The sequence below is a fragment of the Caretta caretta genome, chromosome 2, assembly GCF_965140235.1.
Source record: "Caretta caretta isolate rCarCar2 chromosome 2, rCarCar1.hap1, whole genome shotgun sequence".
Taxonomy (NCBI): domain Eukaryota; kingdom Metazoa; phylum Chordata; order Testudines; family Cheloniidae; genus Caretta; species Caretta caretta.
Genome location: NC_134207.1, coordinates 10951336 through 10969714, shown reverse-complemented (window position 1 = coordinate 10969714; position 18379 = coordinate 10951336). Strand labels below are relative to the sequence as shown.

General features: G+C 38.8%; 1 protein-coding gene across 3 annotated transcripts in view; it reads right to left on the bottom strand.

The window, feature by feature from the left end:
* The window catches only part of TRAPPC9 (trafficking protein particle complex subunit 9), an 811376-nt gene that overhangs the window by 346208 nt on the left and 446789 nt on the right, over positions 1-18379 (bottom strand). For all 3 annotated transcript variants that reach the window (XM_075124917.1, XM_048841736.2, XM_048841734.2), the window contains exon 21: positions 8493-8583. In XM_075124917.1, coding sequence (XP_074981018.1) covers positions 8493-8583 — 91 coding nt within the window. The remainder of the gene's footprint in view (positions 1-8492; positions 8584-18379) is intronic.

Sequence of the window (18379 nt, the reverse complement as noted above, 5' to 3'; positions counted from 1 at the left end):
ATCAAAAAAAAATTCTTGGACTTATGAAGGTGCAAAATCCAACATTCATAGCATGTGTACTAGGGTACTAGGAATTGACACTGCTGTACTCCATCAGAATTAATCAAATGTATTGCTGAAAGACTTAATTACGATTAGAGGACTGACTAGAAGCTACAAAATAAAATGAACTGTTTCATTCATTGTTTTTAAGCTCCATGAGAGGAAGGACCTTTGGTCACGGCCCCTGCAATAGCAGTTGTCTCATTTAAAATGCAACAACATATTGCTAAATATTGTCCAAGGTATTTTGAGGATACAACCCAGAGGATAGCTGCCCTAAAATGGCTGATGTGCTTATTAAGCTGTTTGAGAAGCTGTTAAATCCACCTCTTATATTTATGCCATTTACCCATTATGAGCAATTTAAATTTAGCCTTCCATTTTCAGTCTCCTCTCAATATAATAAACCTGCATGAGGCAAGTGGACAGCTGGTTTATTTTGATTTCTCTGTAAAAGTTTTAGTATTCTGTACTTATAAACTGGCAATCAAGAATACAGCTATTTAGCACTACTGTTCTTAATTGTGAGCTGGAGACTCTTCAATGCTGTATCTTCTATATAAGCAATTCTATTTTTTTTCTTAACTCTCACTGTGGCAAATGCAATTTACTGTACTGTACAATGCTTTGAGATATCAGTGTTTAATTTAAACTGTCTTGAAGTACATGTACAGTGTGCGGGGAGAGAGTTCATACTACTCTGGCATCATTTTCAGGCATCCCATGGAAAATATACAAGCTAATTAAAGATTTACTGAGGAACTCACCTAAAATAGATATGGCATTTTGTTAGAGTTGAGGAAAGTCTAACACTAGAATTTCCACATTTATATTTAGGATTTCTGATTTTTGGTTTTAACCAATAAACTTCCCTCTCTCCCATCGCCCCCCTCCCTGATATTATAACAACAACAACAAGTTGAAATCTATGTTTATCCAATAAACACCAGAAAAACTCTGGAAGCTGCTACTAGTATCTAAGGGCTTGTCTACATAGAGCAGCAGTGTGCACTTTGGGCGTGTGATTTCTAAAGTGCACTAACATGTTGCACATTAATTAGTCTTTGTTTACTCTTCTGGTGCACACTAAAAGTTCCCTAATGCTCTTTCATATAGTACTGTTTGAAACATTATAAAGGGATTACTCATTACAGAACATATTACTGTAACGAGCAATGTATGTAATATACACTACTCATTACAGTATATACAAAGAGAAAGCTGCAACCACCACCCACCCAATACCCAGGATTTCTGGAAGTTACATCAAACTCAAAATTTGCTAAAATTAATTCCAAAAATCACATTAAATGAACCCTCAAAACAGAAACTTAGTTATATTTCAAGCCCAGAGAGAAAGCTTTTGTAATCACACAATGTCCAATCCTGCAAGGTGAGGAGCACCTTCAACTCCTATCCACTTTCACTGAAGTTGATGTACTCAGAACTTCAGAGAGTGACATCCATATATAAAAACAATTCCCCTTAATGAAAAGCTAGCTGTGGACTGTACCCAGGTGAAGCAGGATTAACGTGCAATTCTTACACAAGTCCAGCATGCTTGGCCTTTCGAGTTTATTTTGCTTTATACTGTGTATAATTATTATTCAATTTGAGTTGTTCACTCAGTGTCTCAAGGGCTTTGAAGGAAGCCAAGGGTTTGCTTTATAAGTGGAGCTGTCGATTAATCGCAATTAACTCACGCGATTAACTCAAAAAATTAATCATGATTAATCACAGTTTTAATTGCAGTGCTAAATACCAATTGAAATTTATTAAATATTTTGGATTTTTTTTACATTTTCAATATATTGATTTCAATTACAACCCAGAATACAAACTATACAGGGCTCACTTTATATTATTATTTTTTTATTCCAAATATTTGCACTGTAAAAGTGATAAACAAAAGAAATAGTATTTTTCCAATCACCTCATACAAGTACTGTAGTGCAATCTCTTTATCATGAAAGTGAAACTTACAAATTTAGATTTTGGTTACATAACTGCACTCAAAAACAAAACAATGTATAACTTTAGAACCTACAAGTCCACTCAGTCCTACTTCTTGTTCAGCCAATTGCTAAGACAAACATGATCACGATTAATTGCGATGAATTTTTTTAATCGCTTGACAGTCCTATTTATCAGAAATCTTTTTTAGAACTTTTATAGCTTGCTACAACTCCAAAGCACTATGTAAGTTTAATTAATTCATTCTCACCAGGCTTCTGAAGTTTATCATCATCATCTCCATTTTACATGTGTGGAACCCGAGGTACAAATAAATATGGTATCTCAACCAGAGGGCTGCAATCCCAGGAATGGGATCGGTTGTTAACACCCTTTTTCCTTTATGGGAGAAAAGCCCCAAAACTTATAAAGGGGATTTCAAAACTTCTTCTCTTGTAGCACAGGGTCCTGGTATAAAAATGATTGAGAATCAATGGCTTAAACAATTCGCCCAAAAGGAGCCAGAGGTAGAACTGATATTAGAACACAGGAGTTCCTTGCTCCCAGTTTAAAATAGTGAGGACACAAGTCCTAGCTCTGTACCTTGCTTTTATGATAAAAAATATGATTTGGAACACTGATTACATAAAAAGATTATTTTAACTTATGGTGTATGGATTAAAATATTGTAACAGTACCATGCATTAATTGTTAAGCCTCAACAGTTAGCTCATTACATTTGTAACTATGATAATTTCACTATAAAACACAGAACAGTACTAACAGACTGATAAAGGTTTCGTCTCCAGAGAATTTTGTTCTCTTGTATAATTTAACAGCATGAAATATACAGAGACATCAGAAAAGAAAAATGTTGCAATTCAAGCAATTACAATTGGTCTCTCAGAAATCCAACCATAAAACTTCCATTAATATTCTCCTTAGCATAATCTATTTTTGCTTTTTAGGCATTTGTAAGATTATGTTTCTTTGATTTGATAATGGTAACATATATGCACTTAAAAAAAGACTATTCCCACATTTGGTTTGATGCCCAGTAGTACAAAGAAAATATGCCATAAATTTTAGAAAGTGTTGAACTTGCTAGCGTTAAGCAAGATTACCTTTTTCAATTACACGTGATTTATTACACTTAATAATAGACAACTCCATTCTAAAAAGATGGTCTAAATCTTAAAATCGATTTTTAACAACACATTAAAAACTCTCACATGAACCTTTGATACATCTTCCTTCTTTATAAGCTTTCCAATTTTAAATATTTTTACATTGATCAGCTTCTCTCTTTCCATTTTCCATTTCTTCCCAAATCACTTAATGATATTAGGATTTCATGCCACATCTATTTCAAAGGAGTCTACTGAATGGGGTGTTTTCTCCCCTGTCCCTACTGCCATTGAAAACAGACTTGACTCCTAACCCAGATAAACATTTTAGTACCATTAACAATGAATTATATGATTCTTTATATTTTATTTAATCTAACAGACTATTGATTGTATTCTGCCAAATTACCTTACCAAAGCAAGACAGAGTTTTGAAATGTACAAGACAAACTATTAAAATATGTTTATCAGATTTTTTTTAAATGTATAACATACATTACTATATGCCAAATAGTCATTTAAAAGGAATATTGAGGTTAGAAAAACAGTTTTTATAAAACTATAAAGATCACCTGCATTGTTAAGTACTCACGGAAATTTTAATGAAAACAGATGAATTACAGGTTTCAGAGTAGCAGCCGTGTCAGTCTGTATTCACAAAAAGAAAATGAGTACTTGTGGCACCTTAGAGACTAACAAATTTATTTGAGCATAAGCTTTCATGAGCTACAGCTCACATGAATTACAGTAAATCTTCACTATAGCAGTCAGCTTTTCCTAAAGATAGCACAGAGCCTGAGTGTCAGTAAAATATAACTTACTGCCATACAGCATTAGCTATAAATCATTGTCACAAAAGCTTCAGTCAATACACACAAGCATTGTACAAATAAGTGATGTATCATACTATACAAGTAGTCTCAGCATAAAATGTAAGCAATTTGTACATAACAGCATCAAAATAACAAAACTCAAAGCAAAACCAGTTCCTGATTATTCAAAGTTCAATGTTTAAGAGAAAAAACTTCTCAAACTGCTGACACTAATCTATGGCCTCATGAAAAAAATGTTATCCCAAAAGAAATGCTGTCAAACAAACACACAAGCAAAATAATGCTAACAGCTGCTTAATTGGGTCTACATTTTGCATTCCTAATTTCCAGAAGACTGTATGTAGTTCATTTGAAACCAAAATTCTAATAATGTCCGGCAGTGATCTGAAGTACACAGCTTTTAAAAGTCTGACTGATGCCCTTTTCATATAGACTTAAATCTGTTATATTGGCTTATGTTAAATGTGTCTTTTATCAGAAATGCCCATTAAAAATGTTAAACCTGCTTTTAAATATTACTTCAGCCTTAGAAAATTGTATCACTGGCTGCTTTCACTTCATAAATTACGCCATAGTATACAGTTGACACACATAAGAAGACATTTAAAAACAAATACTATTACTCTGTCTTCTAAAAAAAAAATTCACAATTCACATTAGTTGCATCAGGAATTGGGATTGATTAAATTCTGATCATCAATGTTCAATACCTGGCTACCCACTTGTCCCATATTGTAGCCTATGGGACTAACCTGCTTGTTTGCGCATATATATATGTAAGTATTTGATGTATTGTAATAGGTTTATAAATTTATATTAAAAATAAGTTTGGCTATAATGCAAGAGACCTACAGGCCATATCCTGTATGTTAAGCTAAGTCAAAGTTAGCATATCTATATTAAGACCTTTTACCCAGAAAGCAAAATTGACCTATATCTTGTTACCTAAATAGATAAGCACCCACACCTATGTCTATGACCTTTTATCTAGACCAACAGACAATGGAGACTGGCATAGGGTTTTTTTCAATGTTGTACCCACAGACTTAACAGGTACAACATAAGGAAACTTATGTGCGTATATACCTGTCATCAATATGCACAAACATACTAGCCTATGGGGTAAGCATACCCTAACATTTTGTGGGTGAGGAATGAAATTTGGGCATAGGAGTCACGATTTCCGGCACTTTGCCCTATAAATGAGGTGACCCACCTCGCTAGAGTGCTCCATTTTCTCACTTATTCTATCTTACTTCATTTCACTCACTCTTTCTATTTTATTTTACTTTATTCTATCTATCTACTATGACTACTACTATTAGTAGGCTATACTTGTTCTTCTTAAACTTTAAGTTTCAAGGGAACGAGGCTAAGCTTGGTTTCCCTACGTTTTTATTCTTAGTTTGTTTATTAGGTTTTTATTTTAAGTTTAAGTTAGTCAAGTAAACCCTAAGTTAGTTCTGATAGCTTTTAGCATTCACTTTTTCTAAGCACTGCATCTGTCACTCAAGAACTGAGAAACCTGAACTGGAAGGCTGGTCCCGTGTCTCTTACCACCAGGTTATCAAGGAAGTGTGTGAGTATATTAACCAAAGCTTTGTTGCATATAATACTAACTTATCATATGCATCTTTTGAAAAGCAGTAATACAATTGTAACTTTGTAACTCTGAGTATTTTACCATTTACTTACTATTATTGATTTTAATAAAAAGTCTATAAGGCTATATCTGTCTCAGTGTGAGTTTCCTGTCATACCCCCGATGGTCCTTTGTAAATTTTGAGGAGCCTGATCTTCTGATCAAACAGACTGGAGAGCCAAAAACCCATACTAATAAATATTAAATTTAAAATTAAATTTTAAAAAGACATTACATTGATAAATTATATTATTAGTGCACCCTAAATCAGGCTACAATATGAAAAGGAATTGAACAGTGTAAACCTTTTGTGTTCATTTTAAATAAATTAAATCTACATGTGCGGATATTATAGAATCAAAGCTTAGAGTGAAATTAGGGCTGCAGTATAGATAGTAATTATTACATGTGTATGAGGTGATTATACTTACAATTAAGAAGCCAAAGTCCTGTCTCACTCCCAAGTTACTTCTTGGGAAGACACTATTCATGATTATTCTCAGCTAGAAGTTAATTTGTTTAGGAAGTTTGAAGAAAATCTATCCTGCCATTTAAGAGTTACCAGAGCATGTACAAATGGTGTTTTTCACAACTTCAACAGATTTTTGCACTGATGATAAAACCGTTTGAATTTCAAGCTTCATGTTTAACATGAAGGTATTCCTGGGGCACCTATGTTATCAGCAAGGCAATACAGAGCACTATGCATGTATTATGTGCTTTTCCCTATCAATTTAAACTATGAATGGCACGAGGATATCATATTTTATATATACATACATATGTACATACACACACACACACTTCTTCCCCAGATCCTCCAATAACACTGTGTCTCTGGGCTTGTCTTCACTATCAGGGTAATTTGACCTAAGTTACGCTACTCCAGCTATGCGAATAACGTAGCTGGAGTCGACATAGCTTAGGTCGACTTACCCCGCTGTCTTCACAGCGCTGTGTCGACACTCTCCGGTTGACTTCCCTTACTCTGCTTGGAAAGCTTGAGTACTTAGGTCCAGCAGAGAGCGCTCTGCTGTCAATTTAGTGGATCTTCACTAGACCTGCTAAATCGATCCCTGCTGCATCGATTGCAGCAGCATTGATCTCCCAGTAGTGGAGACCAGCCCTCATCCATAACTTGTGCAGATCACTTCCAATTTTGTCAGAAGTGGCACGCATTGCGGTGGGGCTCTTCCTAAGGGTCCCCAGTGACTTCCACGTCAATTATTTCACTCTGGAATACTTGGCCCCCAAACATGTGGAACCTCAACTCAATGCATGATTTAATGATTGTATATTTCAATAGAAATTTTAAAAAAAGCAAGTGGAATCTTTCTTCTTCTTTGTTTTTGGTAAAAAGGGGAAATAAATACCATACATTTTTAATGTAACATTCTGGTAGGAATTTTACACAAACACAAAGCCAGGGAAATAATTCACAGTTCTCACATTAACATAACTTTTTGACACCGTACATAAAAATTGAGTCATTACAGTTAACAATATATGCAGAAAAGGAAAATATTAGACATGAACAAGAACTCAAGGTATGGTTTAAGGAAAGACCATATATTCTGCTGGCATAACTTGGCTCCATAACTTTTCATTTTCTTACCTTTGATCTTACTGTCTCAGCAATGTAATAACATTCACGCCATTTTTCCACAATATTGTATATTCCTTTGGAGCCATAGGACCCTTAGAATCCTTTGTTTTAATAAGGAAGAATATCACGCCATAGGCCAGGAGATATTTCAACCCACTTGACTATAAGGCAGGAAATATCACAAACCTTAGAAACAGAGATGACAGTTCAAATCCTTGACACAAGACAAAGTCTGTCATCCTTCCATTAGGTTCCATATAAGAAGTCAAAGATTATTGTGCAGAAAAGAATTGTATTGTGAATCAGAACAAGTAATGTATCTCCACCAAACATCTGATCCTGACCTACAGAGTTGCCATGTTAAATAGGGATGCAAAAGACTACTTAGTTCTTATGAATCAAAACTCTTGCTATATTAAAGGGAGTAATGGAATTTGCAAGTTGAAGAAAAACCCAAATTGGGAAAGCAAGAAAGAATATGAGAAGAGCCAAAAGATTTCATTTTAAATAAGATGGATCATACAGAAACACAGGGGGAGATTTTCACATATTCCTATGGGAGTTAGAAGCACAAGCCCCAATGAAAATCAGTGGGACAAATGCTTCTAAATCCCTTCTAAAGTGCTGTAAAAATCAACCACCACAGGCTCTTAAATGAACACTGCTGACACTCTTATACAGGAGTCACATTTACATAACTGTTACATGTGAAATTGACTCTGCTCACACAGGTAAGGCATAATTATGAGAAAATGCTCTTCCTTGCTAGCCAAACAATCACCCTTCCAGTAAAAGTTAATGTAATATAAATCTCTAGAATACAGTAATAAATATACTTGAAAAGAAGTTTATCACAGATCAGTCATAAACACAGAACTTATTTTACACCACATACTGTAATATGTAAGGAAAAAGTAAAGAACAGTTGCATCCTGTACAAAACATTAGGACATTTGTTTGCAAGAACAAATTCCTGATTAGCTGTATCACAAAACTATTATCACCATATTTAACATTAATACATTTTAAAGACAATAGATATATAAATTATACGATTTTCTCCAGCTGAGCAAAGCATTCATGGAAAAAAAACTCTTTCCTACTAACCTCTTCTGCATCATAGATTTTCAATCAATAAATGAAAATGTAAACAATGTTGTACATGGTACATCTTATCAAAACATTACTTGATGATTTTATGTAATAAATCTCTGTAAGATACATATTACAGAAGATTAGAAATCAATAGTCATCCTAAATGATCGTGAATGCTTTTTGACATTACTCACCCCACTGGAGAGGAGCCAACTGTAGATGCTCTAGGACCAGTTGATTAAGAACTCCTTCTACACTTGCTTCTCCTTCACGCTTCAAAGAAGGGTAAATGAGAGTTAAGGAAAACTTTGATCCAGAGAGAAAGGGAGCCTGTAGCACAAACATTTATGATTACTGAAAACCAAAACTGTACCTTAAGGATTTATTAAAGATTCAAAACTTCATATCTACTTATTAATCTGTGAAGTTGGATAATGGACAATTAATTATAGTAGTTTATATCTTCAGAGTGGAAACATTAAGTGCCAGATTCTGACCTTACCATGGTGAAGCATGTGTGAAAGTGAAAGTCAGACCTAAGTGGCAAGGACAAAATATAATCTGGACCTTTAATCATCACATGCAAGGCCCACACCTCTGACAGTCTACGTACCTGATGGCAAGGTCTGGCCTCACACCAAAGCAATCTGATCACACCCTCTTTGCACTGTGGAATCGCTCTGGACATATCACCCATCTACTCCTTACAGTGCTGGTTCCCGTTCAAGTGCTAGGTGGGGGAGGAGCAGTAACTTCCTATGCCTTCTCTTCATTCCCCCAGTACACTCAGGAAAGACAAAATATGAAGGAGTACAGATCTAACATGTATAAAATATGGGATAAGCAGAAAAATAAAACCTCTGTTGTAAATAGAAATAAACTATAATGTAACAGTTTTGAAAAAAAAGGGAGAAAATGGGAGTTCCTCCTATCAAACAATTCTACTTACCGTTGCCTTTGAAATAAAAGGGAAATGTAGGATTATTTTCCTTGAATACAAAATGTAAACCACAAATCACTATTAAATAAAATCAATGAATTTACTTACAAGCACTGGGTTCATGCTTGTTTAGGTGTGCCACATTATATATCTTCCTTTAATTATATGCATTATTACAAAAGGGGCTCATTTAAGAGAGCTCATAATCCAGGAAATCAAAGTTGCATAGCAAGTTCCTTGTATTGGGAAACCAGGCTGTAGGGGCTTGAAAAATACATATTTCATAAGTGCTAATATAACAGTCAATTCAAGTAAAAAATACCTTGCATTCACACCATTTCATTTTCACTGTATATAGGTTAACGCAACTACAGTGTCACAAATTAGTTTACAAAAACAAAAGCAATGGCTGCCTTTGAATTCAAAGCAAGGGTGCAGATATAAATCCTCTTGCATTTTGCAGCGTATTAAATAGTGTTCAAGTAAAGATGTATCAAATAAATTGCATGTCCAAAAACAGCTTCTGCAAGGGCACAGAAAAAAAGATTACTTGTCTTACCCTACGATAATAGTGGTTCTACAAGATGTAGTCAGTGTGAATCTCATTGTAGCCGTGCACGTGTCTCATAGGCAGAAGCTCAAAATCTTTGGAATAGCGGTATCCACTGGGGGCAGCGCATACTCCAATGTGAGGGCATAAAAAGGGCAGAGTGACATTGTCCCTTCCTCCGTTTCCTTGCACCCTGTCGTAGCTGAGGTCTACAAAAACAGGGACAGAGGGCAGATTGTCAGATTCACACAGACATCATCATCTTAAACATCACAGTTACTGTAGGGTAAGTAACCATACTTTCTTCAAGTATCAGTGAAGAGCCCACTGTAGGTTACTGGTAAGCAACATCCTCTTCAGAAATCTTAGCTGCATTGGAATCTACAGATTGGAATACCATTCTCCCAAATTTGGCATTTAATCTAGTAGCAAAGTCCAGCACATAATGCTTGATAAATGTGAGTGGGTTGCTCCATGTAGTAGCCTTGCTGAATCAGGCTGAGGATTCCTTTTCGGCTCTGGTGGAGTGAGTTTAATAGTCAGTGAGAGAGTACATCCATGGTAGCACCGTGAGATACAATGTGTTAATCATATTGAAAGTCTTTGTTATGAAATGGCCTGACCCTTGGAGTGGCCAGTTATAGCTAGAAATAGACATGGGGACAATCTGTAAGATTGGTCCTGTCAACGTAATATTGAAGAGCTCTGGATACATCTAGGGTGTGGAGCTGCTTCTCCCATTGTGTGGAATGTGGCTTTGGGAGGACAACAGTAAAGTTGATTGATTGAACTGGAACTCAGAAACCACCTTGAGGATGAATTTTTAATAAGATTTTAGTACCCCCTTGTCTTTTTTTAAATGAGGTATACAGAGGTTCCACTAGAAGCGTTTGATGCTCACTCAGGCTTCTGGCTGAGCTTATGGTCACAACAAAGACCATTTTGAGAGTAAGATGGTACTCCTTGAGAGGGGCTCGAAGGGGTGCTCCATAAGCTTTAGAAGGATAACGCTGAGGTCTCATGTTGGAGTAGATGAGAGAAGACTGAGAACGACTTAGCAGTAGATGAAATGCTGATATTGCTGTCAGATGGACCCTGATTAAACTAAGTGAAAGTCTGGAGTGTTTCAATTGCAGCAAATAATCTAGAATCCTCAATACCTGGGCCTGTACTGTGTCTAGATCATATTGGTCTCCCCATATCAAGAAACTTTTCCATTTTGAGGAATAATGGACAGTTTGTGGACAGTTTTCTACTCCGCACGGATTTTCTGAACATGCCAGGAGCAGTTCCTTTTCATGGCTCAACCAGCCAACACCCAAGGCAATCAGGTCCAGAGACTTTGGGCCTGGATGGAGTACTTAACCCTGATCCTGCGACAACAGGTTTGGGTTGTGCCAGAGAGTGTGAGCAGTGGTCACATGGACATTTATAAACAGGTCTGTCAGCCAGAACTGCCTCAGCCAAAAGAGCTATGAGGATAAGGAGGAGGATGGCCTGGTCTTGTCTGCTTTTATAATTACCCTCAGAATTAGTGGAACGGATGGCAAGGCATAAAGGAGGCCCTGATTCCACTGCAGTCTGAAAAAATCCAGCAAGGATCCCAGGCTAATGCCTCCTCTGTGCCTTGTTGCCCTTTGTGGCAAACAAGTCTTATCACCAGTTTCCCCCATTGGTGTAATATTGACTTGGTGATGGATTACTGCAATGACCACTTGTGGTTAGTAACAGACTATCTGCTTAGGAAGTCTGCCAAGTCATTGCTGATTCCTGATAGGTTTATGGCTATCAGGGTTATACCACGTATGTAGAATATATTCTCTAGCTTGATGACCTGTCTGCAGAGAGGGATAGAGCAGGCACCCCCTTGCTAGTTTATATAGTGCACTACTGGATGGCATAGAATACAGAGGAACACCTTCCACATCAATCTGATGTGGCCAGGCTTAAGACATTTATATGTAGTTTCAGAACCTCTGGGATCCATGCTCTTGTACCTGTAGGTGGTGCAAGTGTGCCCACCCAGATGAATCTGTGACTAATGCCTTGGATGCTGACAGGGTCTAGAATGGTAGCCCTTTTTGGGCATGGCCAGGACTCTGCCCTCAGGTCAGCCCCACAAGAATGTGAGAGGGATAAGACTGCCTTGGTCATTTGGCGGTTCATCTGGAAATAGACTGACCTGAGCCATCCTAAGATGAAGTTCACCAAGCGGCATCAAAGAAGTACATGGACACATGTGGCCTAACACAATGTGAGACAAGTCCTTACCATCGTAGTCCAGTATGAGGTTAACGTGTCCTGTAACAAGTGATGTGAGAGGAATCTGTCCTATGGCCCTGACACTCATGAAATTTATCTTGGCCCATATGGACTCTATCATCTGTGATGGAATGAGTGACAATTTCTCATAGTTCACCAGGAAGACCAGATGGGCAAACAGAGAGAGTACACTGATGAGGCTTGTCAAGAGTTTCCTGATATGATCTGCCTCTTATCACCCAGTTATCCAGATACAGATAGTTGTGAACACCCATTTTCCTTAGGCTTGCCACCACTATGGCAAGGCATTTTGTAAAAGTTCTTGATGCAGTTGAATGGCTTGACTATAAATCCCAGGTACTTCCTGTGGGAGGGGTGAATGGCAATGCAGAAGTATGCATCCTGTAAGTTCAGAGACAAAAAACAGTCCTTAGCCTGAAGTGATAAATGATGAAGGCAAATATTATCATACTGAACCTGAGATCATTCATTATCCTAAGATCTAGATTAGGAGGAAACTCTTCCCCCCCCCCCAAACACACACTTTATTCTTTGGGTGAAGAAATACAGGGAATAGAAGACTCTTCTCCTTTACTCCTGCAGACTCTCTTCCACAGCTCCTAGACTCACAGAGGTGACTTCTTTTTGTCATAGGATCTCATGAGAAGGGTCTCAGAACAGGGACAGGAAAGGGGGATCGGTAGGGAACAGGAAAGGAATTGGATAGAGTAGACATCGGTGACAATACTCAGCACACCATTTATTGGCTATAATTCTCAACCATTCTCGATGGAAAGGAGGGTGATTTCTGAAGATCAGTTCCAGGGTGGTGTTGGTGTTGTTCTTGACATCCCGTTCTTCCTCCATCAAACCTGATGCCTCCCTGATGTTTTATAGAGAAGGAGGATGATGAGTGCCTCCAAGAGCACAAGGGTCACTATCTGAGAGGGCATTCCAGTTTGCAACCATGGGAATCAGAGAGTGTTCTCCCTCATTCAGGGAGCTGGCACTGGTAAGTTAAAATGTTAATACCAAGAACCTCAGTGTCTCCCTCAAATTCTACAGGAAATGAAGCACTTCATCCTTCCAGCTACTGAAGAAGTCCATGCCCTTGAAGGGTAGATTCTCTATTGTTGCCTAGACTTCTTTCAGAATCCCAAATGCCAGCAGGAGGCTTGGTGCCTTGTAACAGCTGTGGCCATGGATTAAGCAGCCACTTCAGACTCATCCACTGCAATTTATAGCACTGTTTTGGCTACCAACTGCCCTTCTTTGATTGTATCTCTTAGCTCCTCCCTGCATTCCCGCAGAAGCTTTGATAGGAAGGTCACTCTTTCTCAAACTCAGAGACAGTACATAGCACACAACAGGTTTGCGATGTGGAATTGGTGTGCATCTGACAAGCCAAGCATGTTGGCCAGAGGTCTAGTTTCTTGGGATGCTTCTCTTTTGGAATCCCCTTGGTGGGCCTGGCCTTTTCTTGGACTGCAGAAACTACAAACAGCCCCAGGGTTGGGTGCATGTAAAAATGTTCAAACTCCTTATGTAGGAGGACTTGGTAGCACTTTTCTACTAGCTTTGAACTCAGGAGAAGCAAGGCCTGCGTGTGTCACAGTCCTTTTGCTGAGTGGAGCTGAGGATATCTACCAGCTTGGGCGTGTTATCTTGAATCATCCTTGTCTTGATGTCCAAGGCTTCAGCTATCCTTGAGCCAATACTTTGAAGCCCTGAAAGTCATCAACAGCCAGGATTCACATAAAGAATAATGCAAATAAATATTGCTACCCCTACCAGCTAGTCACAAGTTGTCTTCCTTTAATGTGCCATCCTACGCTAAAAAACATCTGTGTAACAGGGGCATTGTGAGCTGCCATGCTTATTGTCTCAAAGATTTTCACATGAAATGTGTGCAATTAATAAGTAACAAATGCTTATAATAATTGCCAGAGCTACAGTCAAGCTGGAATATGACGGTCAAGATACATATGAAGGAAAAAGAAAACAAGTACTTGTTGCACCTTAGAGACTAACCAATTTATTTGAGCATAAGTTTCATGAGCTACAGCTCACTTCATCGGATGCATACTGTGGAAAGTACAGAAGATCTTTTTATACACATAAACCATGAAAAAATGGGTGTTTACCACTACAAAAGGTTTTCTCTCCCGCCACCCCACTCTCCTGCTGGTAATAGCTTATCTAAAGTGATCAATCTCCTTACAATGTGTATGATAATCAAGGTGGGCCATTTCCAGCACAAATCCAGGGTTTAACAAGAACGTCTGGGGGGAGGGAGGAGGAAAAAACAAGGGGAAATAGGCTTGAATAGAGACTGGGAGTGGCTAAGTCATTATGCAAGGTAACCTAAGTTAATTGTATCCAATTTGCAAATGAATTCCAATTCAACAGTCTCTCTCTAGAGTCTGGTTTTGAAGCTTTTCTGTTGTAATATCGCAACTTTCATGTCTGTAATCGCGTGACCAGAGAGATTGAAGTGTTCTCCGACTGGTTTATGAATGTTATAATTCTTGACATCTGATTTGTGTCCATTTATTCTTTTACATAGAGACTGTCCAGTTTGTCCAATGTACATGGCAGAGGGGCACTGCTGGCACATGATGGCATATATTACATTGGTGGATGTGCAGGTGAACGAGCCTCTGATAGCGTGGCTGATGTTACTAGGCCCTGTGATGGTGTCCCCTGAATAGATATGTGGGCAAAGTTGGCAACAGGCTTTGTTGCAAGGATAGGTTCCTGGGTTAGTGGTTCTGTTGTGTGGTATGTGGTTGCTGGTGAGTATTTGCTTCAGGTTGCGGGGCTGTCTGTAGGCAAGGACTGGCCTGTCTCCCAAGATTTGTGAGAGTGTTGGGTCATCCTTCAGGATCGGTTGTAGATCCTTAATAATGCGTTGGAGGGGTTTTAGTTGGGGGCTGAAGGTGACGGCTAGTGGCGTTCTGTTATTTTCTTTGTTAGGCCTGTCCTGTAGTAGGTGACTTCTGGGAACTCTTCTGGCTCTATCAATCTGTTTCTTCACTTCCGCAGGTGGGTATTGTAGTTGTAAGAATGCTTCATAGAGATCTTGTAGGTGTTTGTCTCTGTCTGAGGGGTTGGAGCAAATGCGGTTGTATTGTAGAGCTTGGCTGTAGACAATAGATCACGTGGTGTGGTCAGGGTGAAAGCTGGAGGCATGTAGGTAGGAACAGCGGTCAGTAGGTTTCCGGTATAGGGTGGTGTTTATGTGACCATCGTTTATTAGCACTGTAGTGTCCAGGAAGTGGATCTCTTGTGTGGACTGGACCAGGCTGAGGTTGATGGTGGGATGGAAATTGTTGAAATCATGGTGGAATTCCTCAAGGGCTTCTTTTCCATGGGTCCAGATGATAAAGATGTCATCAATATAGCGCAAGTAGAGTAGAGGCGTTAGGGGACGAGAGCTGAGGAAGCGTTGTTCTAAGTTAGCCATAAAAATGTTGGCATGCTGTGGGGCCATGCGGGTACCCATAGCAGTGCCGCTGATTTGAAGGTATACATTGTCCCCAAATGTAAAATAGTTATGGGTAAGGACAAAGTCACAAAGTTCAGCCACCAGGTTAGCCGTGATGTTATCGGGGATAGTGTTCTTGACGGCTTGTAGTCCATCTTTGTGTGGAATGTTGGTGTAGAAGGCTTCTACATCCATAGTGGCCAGGATGGTGTTATCAGGAAGATCACCGATGGACTGTAGTTTCCTCAGAAAGTCAGTGGTGTCTCAAAGGTAGCTGGGAGTGCTGGTAGCGTAGGGCCTGAGAAGGGAGTCTACATAGCCAGACAATCCTGCTGTCAGGGTTCCAATGCCTGAGATGATGGGGCGCCCAGGATTTCCAGGTTTATGGATCTTGGGTAGGAGACAAAATATCCCTGCTCGGGGTTCTAGTGGTGTGTCTGTGCGGATTTGATCTTGTGCTTTTTCAGGGAGTTTCTTGAGCAAATGGTGTAGTTTCTTTTGGTAACTCTCAGTGGGATCAGAGGGTAATGGCTTGTAGAAAGTGGTGTTGGAGAGCTGTCGATCAGCCTCTTGTTCATATTCCGACCTATTCATGATGACAACAGCACCTCCTTTGTCAGCCTTTTTGATTATGATGTCAGAGTTGTTTCTGAGGTTGTGTATAGCATTGTGTTCTACACGGCTCAGGTTGTGGGGCAAGTGATGCTGCTTTTCCACAATTTCAGCCCGTGCACGTCAGCAGAAGCACTCTATGTAGAAGTCCAGTCTGCTGTCTCGACCTTCAGGAGGACTCCACCTAGAATCCTTCTTTTTGTAGTGTTGTAGGGAGTGGCTAAGTCATTATGCAAGGTAACCTATTTCCCCTTGTTTTTTCTTCCCCCCAGACATTCTTGTTAAACTCTGGATTTGTGCTGGAAATGGCCCACCTTGATTATCATACACATTGTAAGGAGAGTGATCACTTTAGATAAGCTATTACCAGCAGGAGAGTGGGGTGGCGGGAGAGAAAGCCTTTAGTAGTGGTAAACACCCATTTTTTTCATGGTTTATGTGTATAAAAAGATCTTCTGTACTTTCCACAGTATACATCCGATGAAGTGAGCTGTAGCTCACAAAAGCTTATGCTCAAATAAATTGGTTAGTCTCTAAGGTGCCACAAGTTCTCCTTTTCTTTTTGCAAATACAGACTAACACGGCTGTTACTCTGAAACCTGTCAACATGAAGGAAAGAATCTAGTATCACCAACTATTAAGTTTCTAACCGTCAAATTATGTCCTCAGTTACATCTGTGCAACTTTGTTGTCCTTCCTCCATAACAGCTGTGCACCCCTCAGTAAACTTTTCTATTGATGATATACAAGAAGGAATAGGATCCCAATCACTGTCTTATCTCTCTGCTGGTTCTGTAGAAGTCCCAGCAGCAACCAGCAGAAAAACTCAGTCAATACAGCTAGCTGATACAACTCCTAAATACACCCAGGGAGTGGATTTGTAGACTAAGATGACACCATTTTAGTGTCGGTCCCAGGATATTAGAGAGACAAGGTGGGTGAGGTAATATCTTTTATTGGACCAGCTTCTGTTGATGAGAGAGACAAGCTTCCGAGCTTACACAGAGTTCTCCTTCAGATCTGAGAAATGTACTCTGACCTCCTCCACAAACTGACCTCCCCCACAAACTCCAAACACCAACAACATCCCTCCCACATCACTGCAGAGTTTGTGAAGAAGGTTGGTTGTGTCCTGAAGGAAGCTGGCTCTTTGTGTGCTGTGACACTCTGCGAGTATGTTTCCCAGACCTGAAGAAGAGCTTTATGTAAGCTTGAAAGATTGTCTCGCTCATCAATAGAAGTTGGTCCAATAAAAGGTATTACCTCACCCACCTTGTCTCACCATTTTTAAATATATATTTTTCCGTTTAAAATTATACATTCATTAAATACATTAAATAAAAGTCATAGTTTAATTAGAGGGCTATCACAAATATTAGAAAAGACAAGGGGTGGTGGGTGTTAGCCTGGAGGATAGAACCATGAGATTGTTTTTCAGTTACTATCACATATTTGCATTGCAATAACACCCAGGCCCCAGACCCACTGTGTTAGGCACTAGACAAGCATATAACAAAGACCCTGCCCCAAAGAGCTTGCAAACAAAATAAGTAAAATTTTCACGTTTAGTTTCATGGTGTGAGGACCGATTATCTATTTTAGCACAGTTACTGTAGGAATAAGAAGTATAATTTATGATTTCCTTGCATTATCAGTTCTTTGGGAGTAGGGTGTCTCATCCTATGTGTCTGCACACCACCTTACAAAATGAAACTTTATGACTGCCTGGTGCCTCTGGATGCTACCGCAATGGAAAGAACAACATATTTGATCATTTAAAACAAACAATGCTAACTTTAGAAAAAATCAAGATACATGAAATTTACATGAAAGATGCATTCAGATTCTATGGCTTTTCTCACCCATTAAAAGGGAAAATGAATTTCCTTTTGTTCTATACTGAAAGGGTTATCCCCAGGATCTTTAATGCGATTTAAGGATTTTATGTTGCAGATTGTGCATTTTAAATGACTATTTAGTTGCTTTTAAAATAAGAAAGAATGAGCCGGAAATTTATTTTTAAAAAAAGTGGAGGTTACTTACTGTAACTGGATGTTCTTCGAGATGTATGGTCTCTATTTGAATTCCACACATGGGAACACATGCACACTATTGTGCCAAAGTCCAGAAGCTCTTCCAAGCAATGTCTGTTGTCCCACATATGTACAGTGCATCTCCTTTTGCTCCTGACAGAGGGTATAATAGGCACTACAGGTCAATGCCTTTCTAG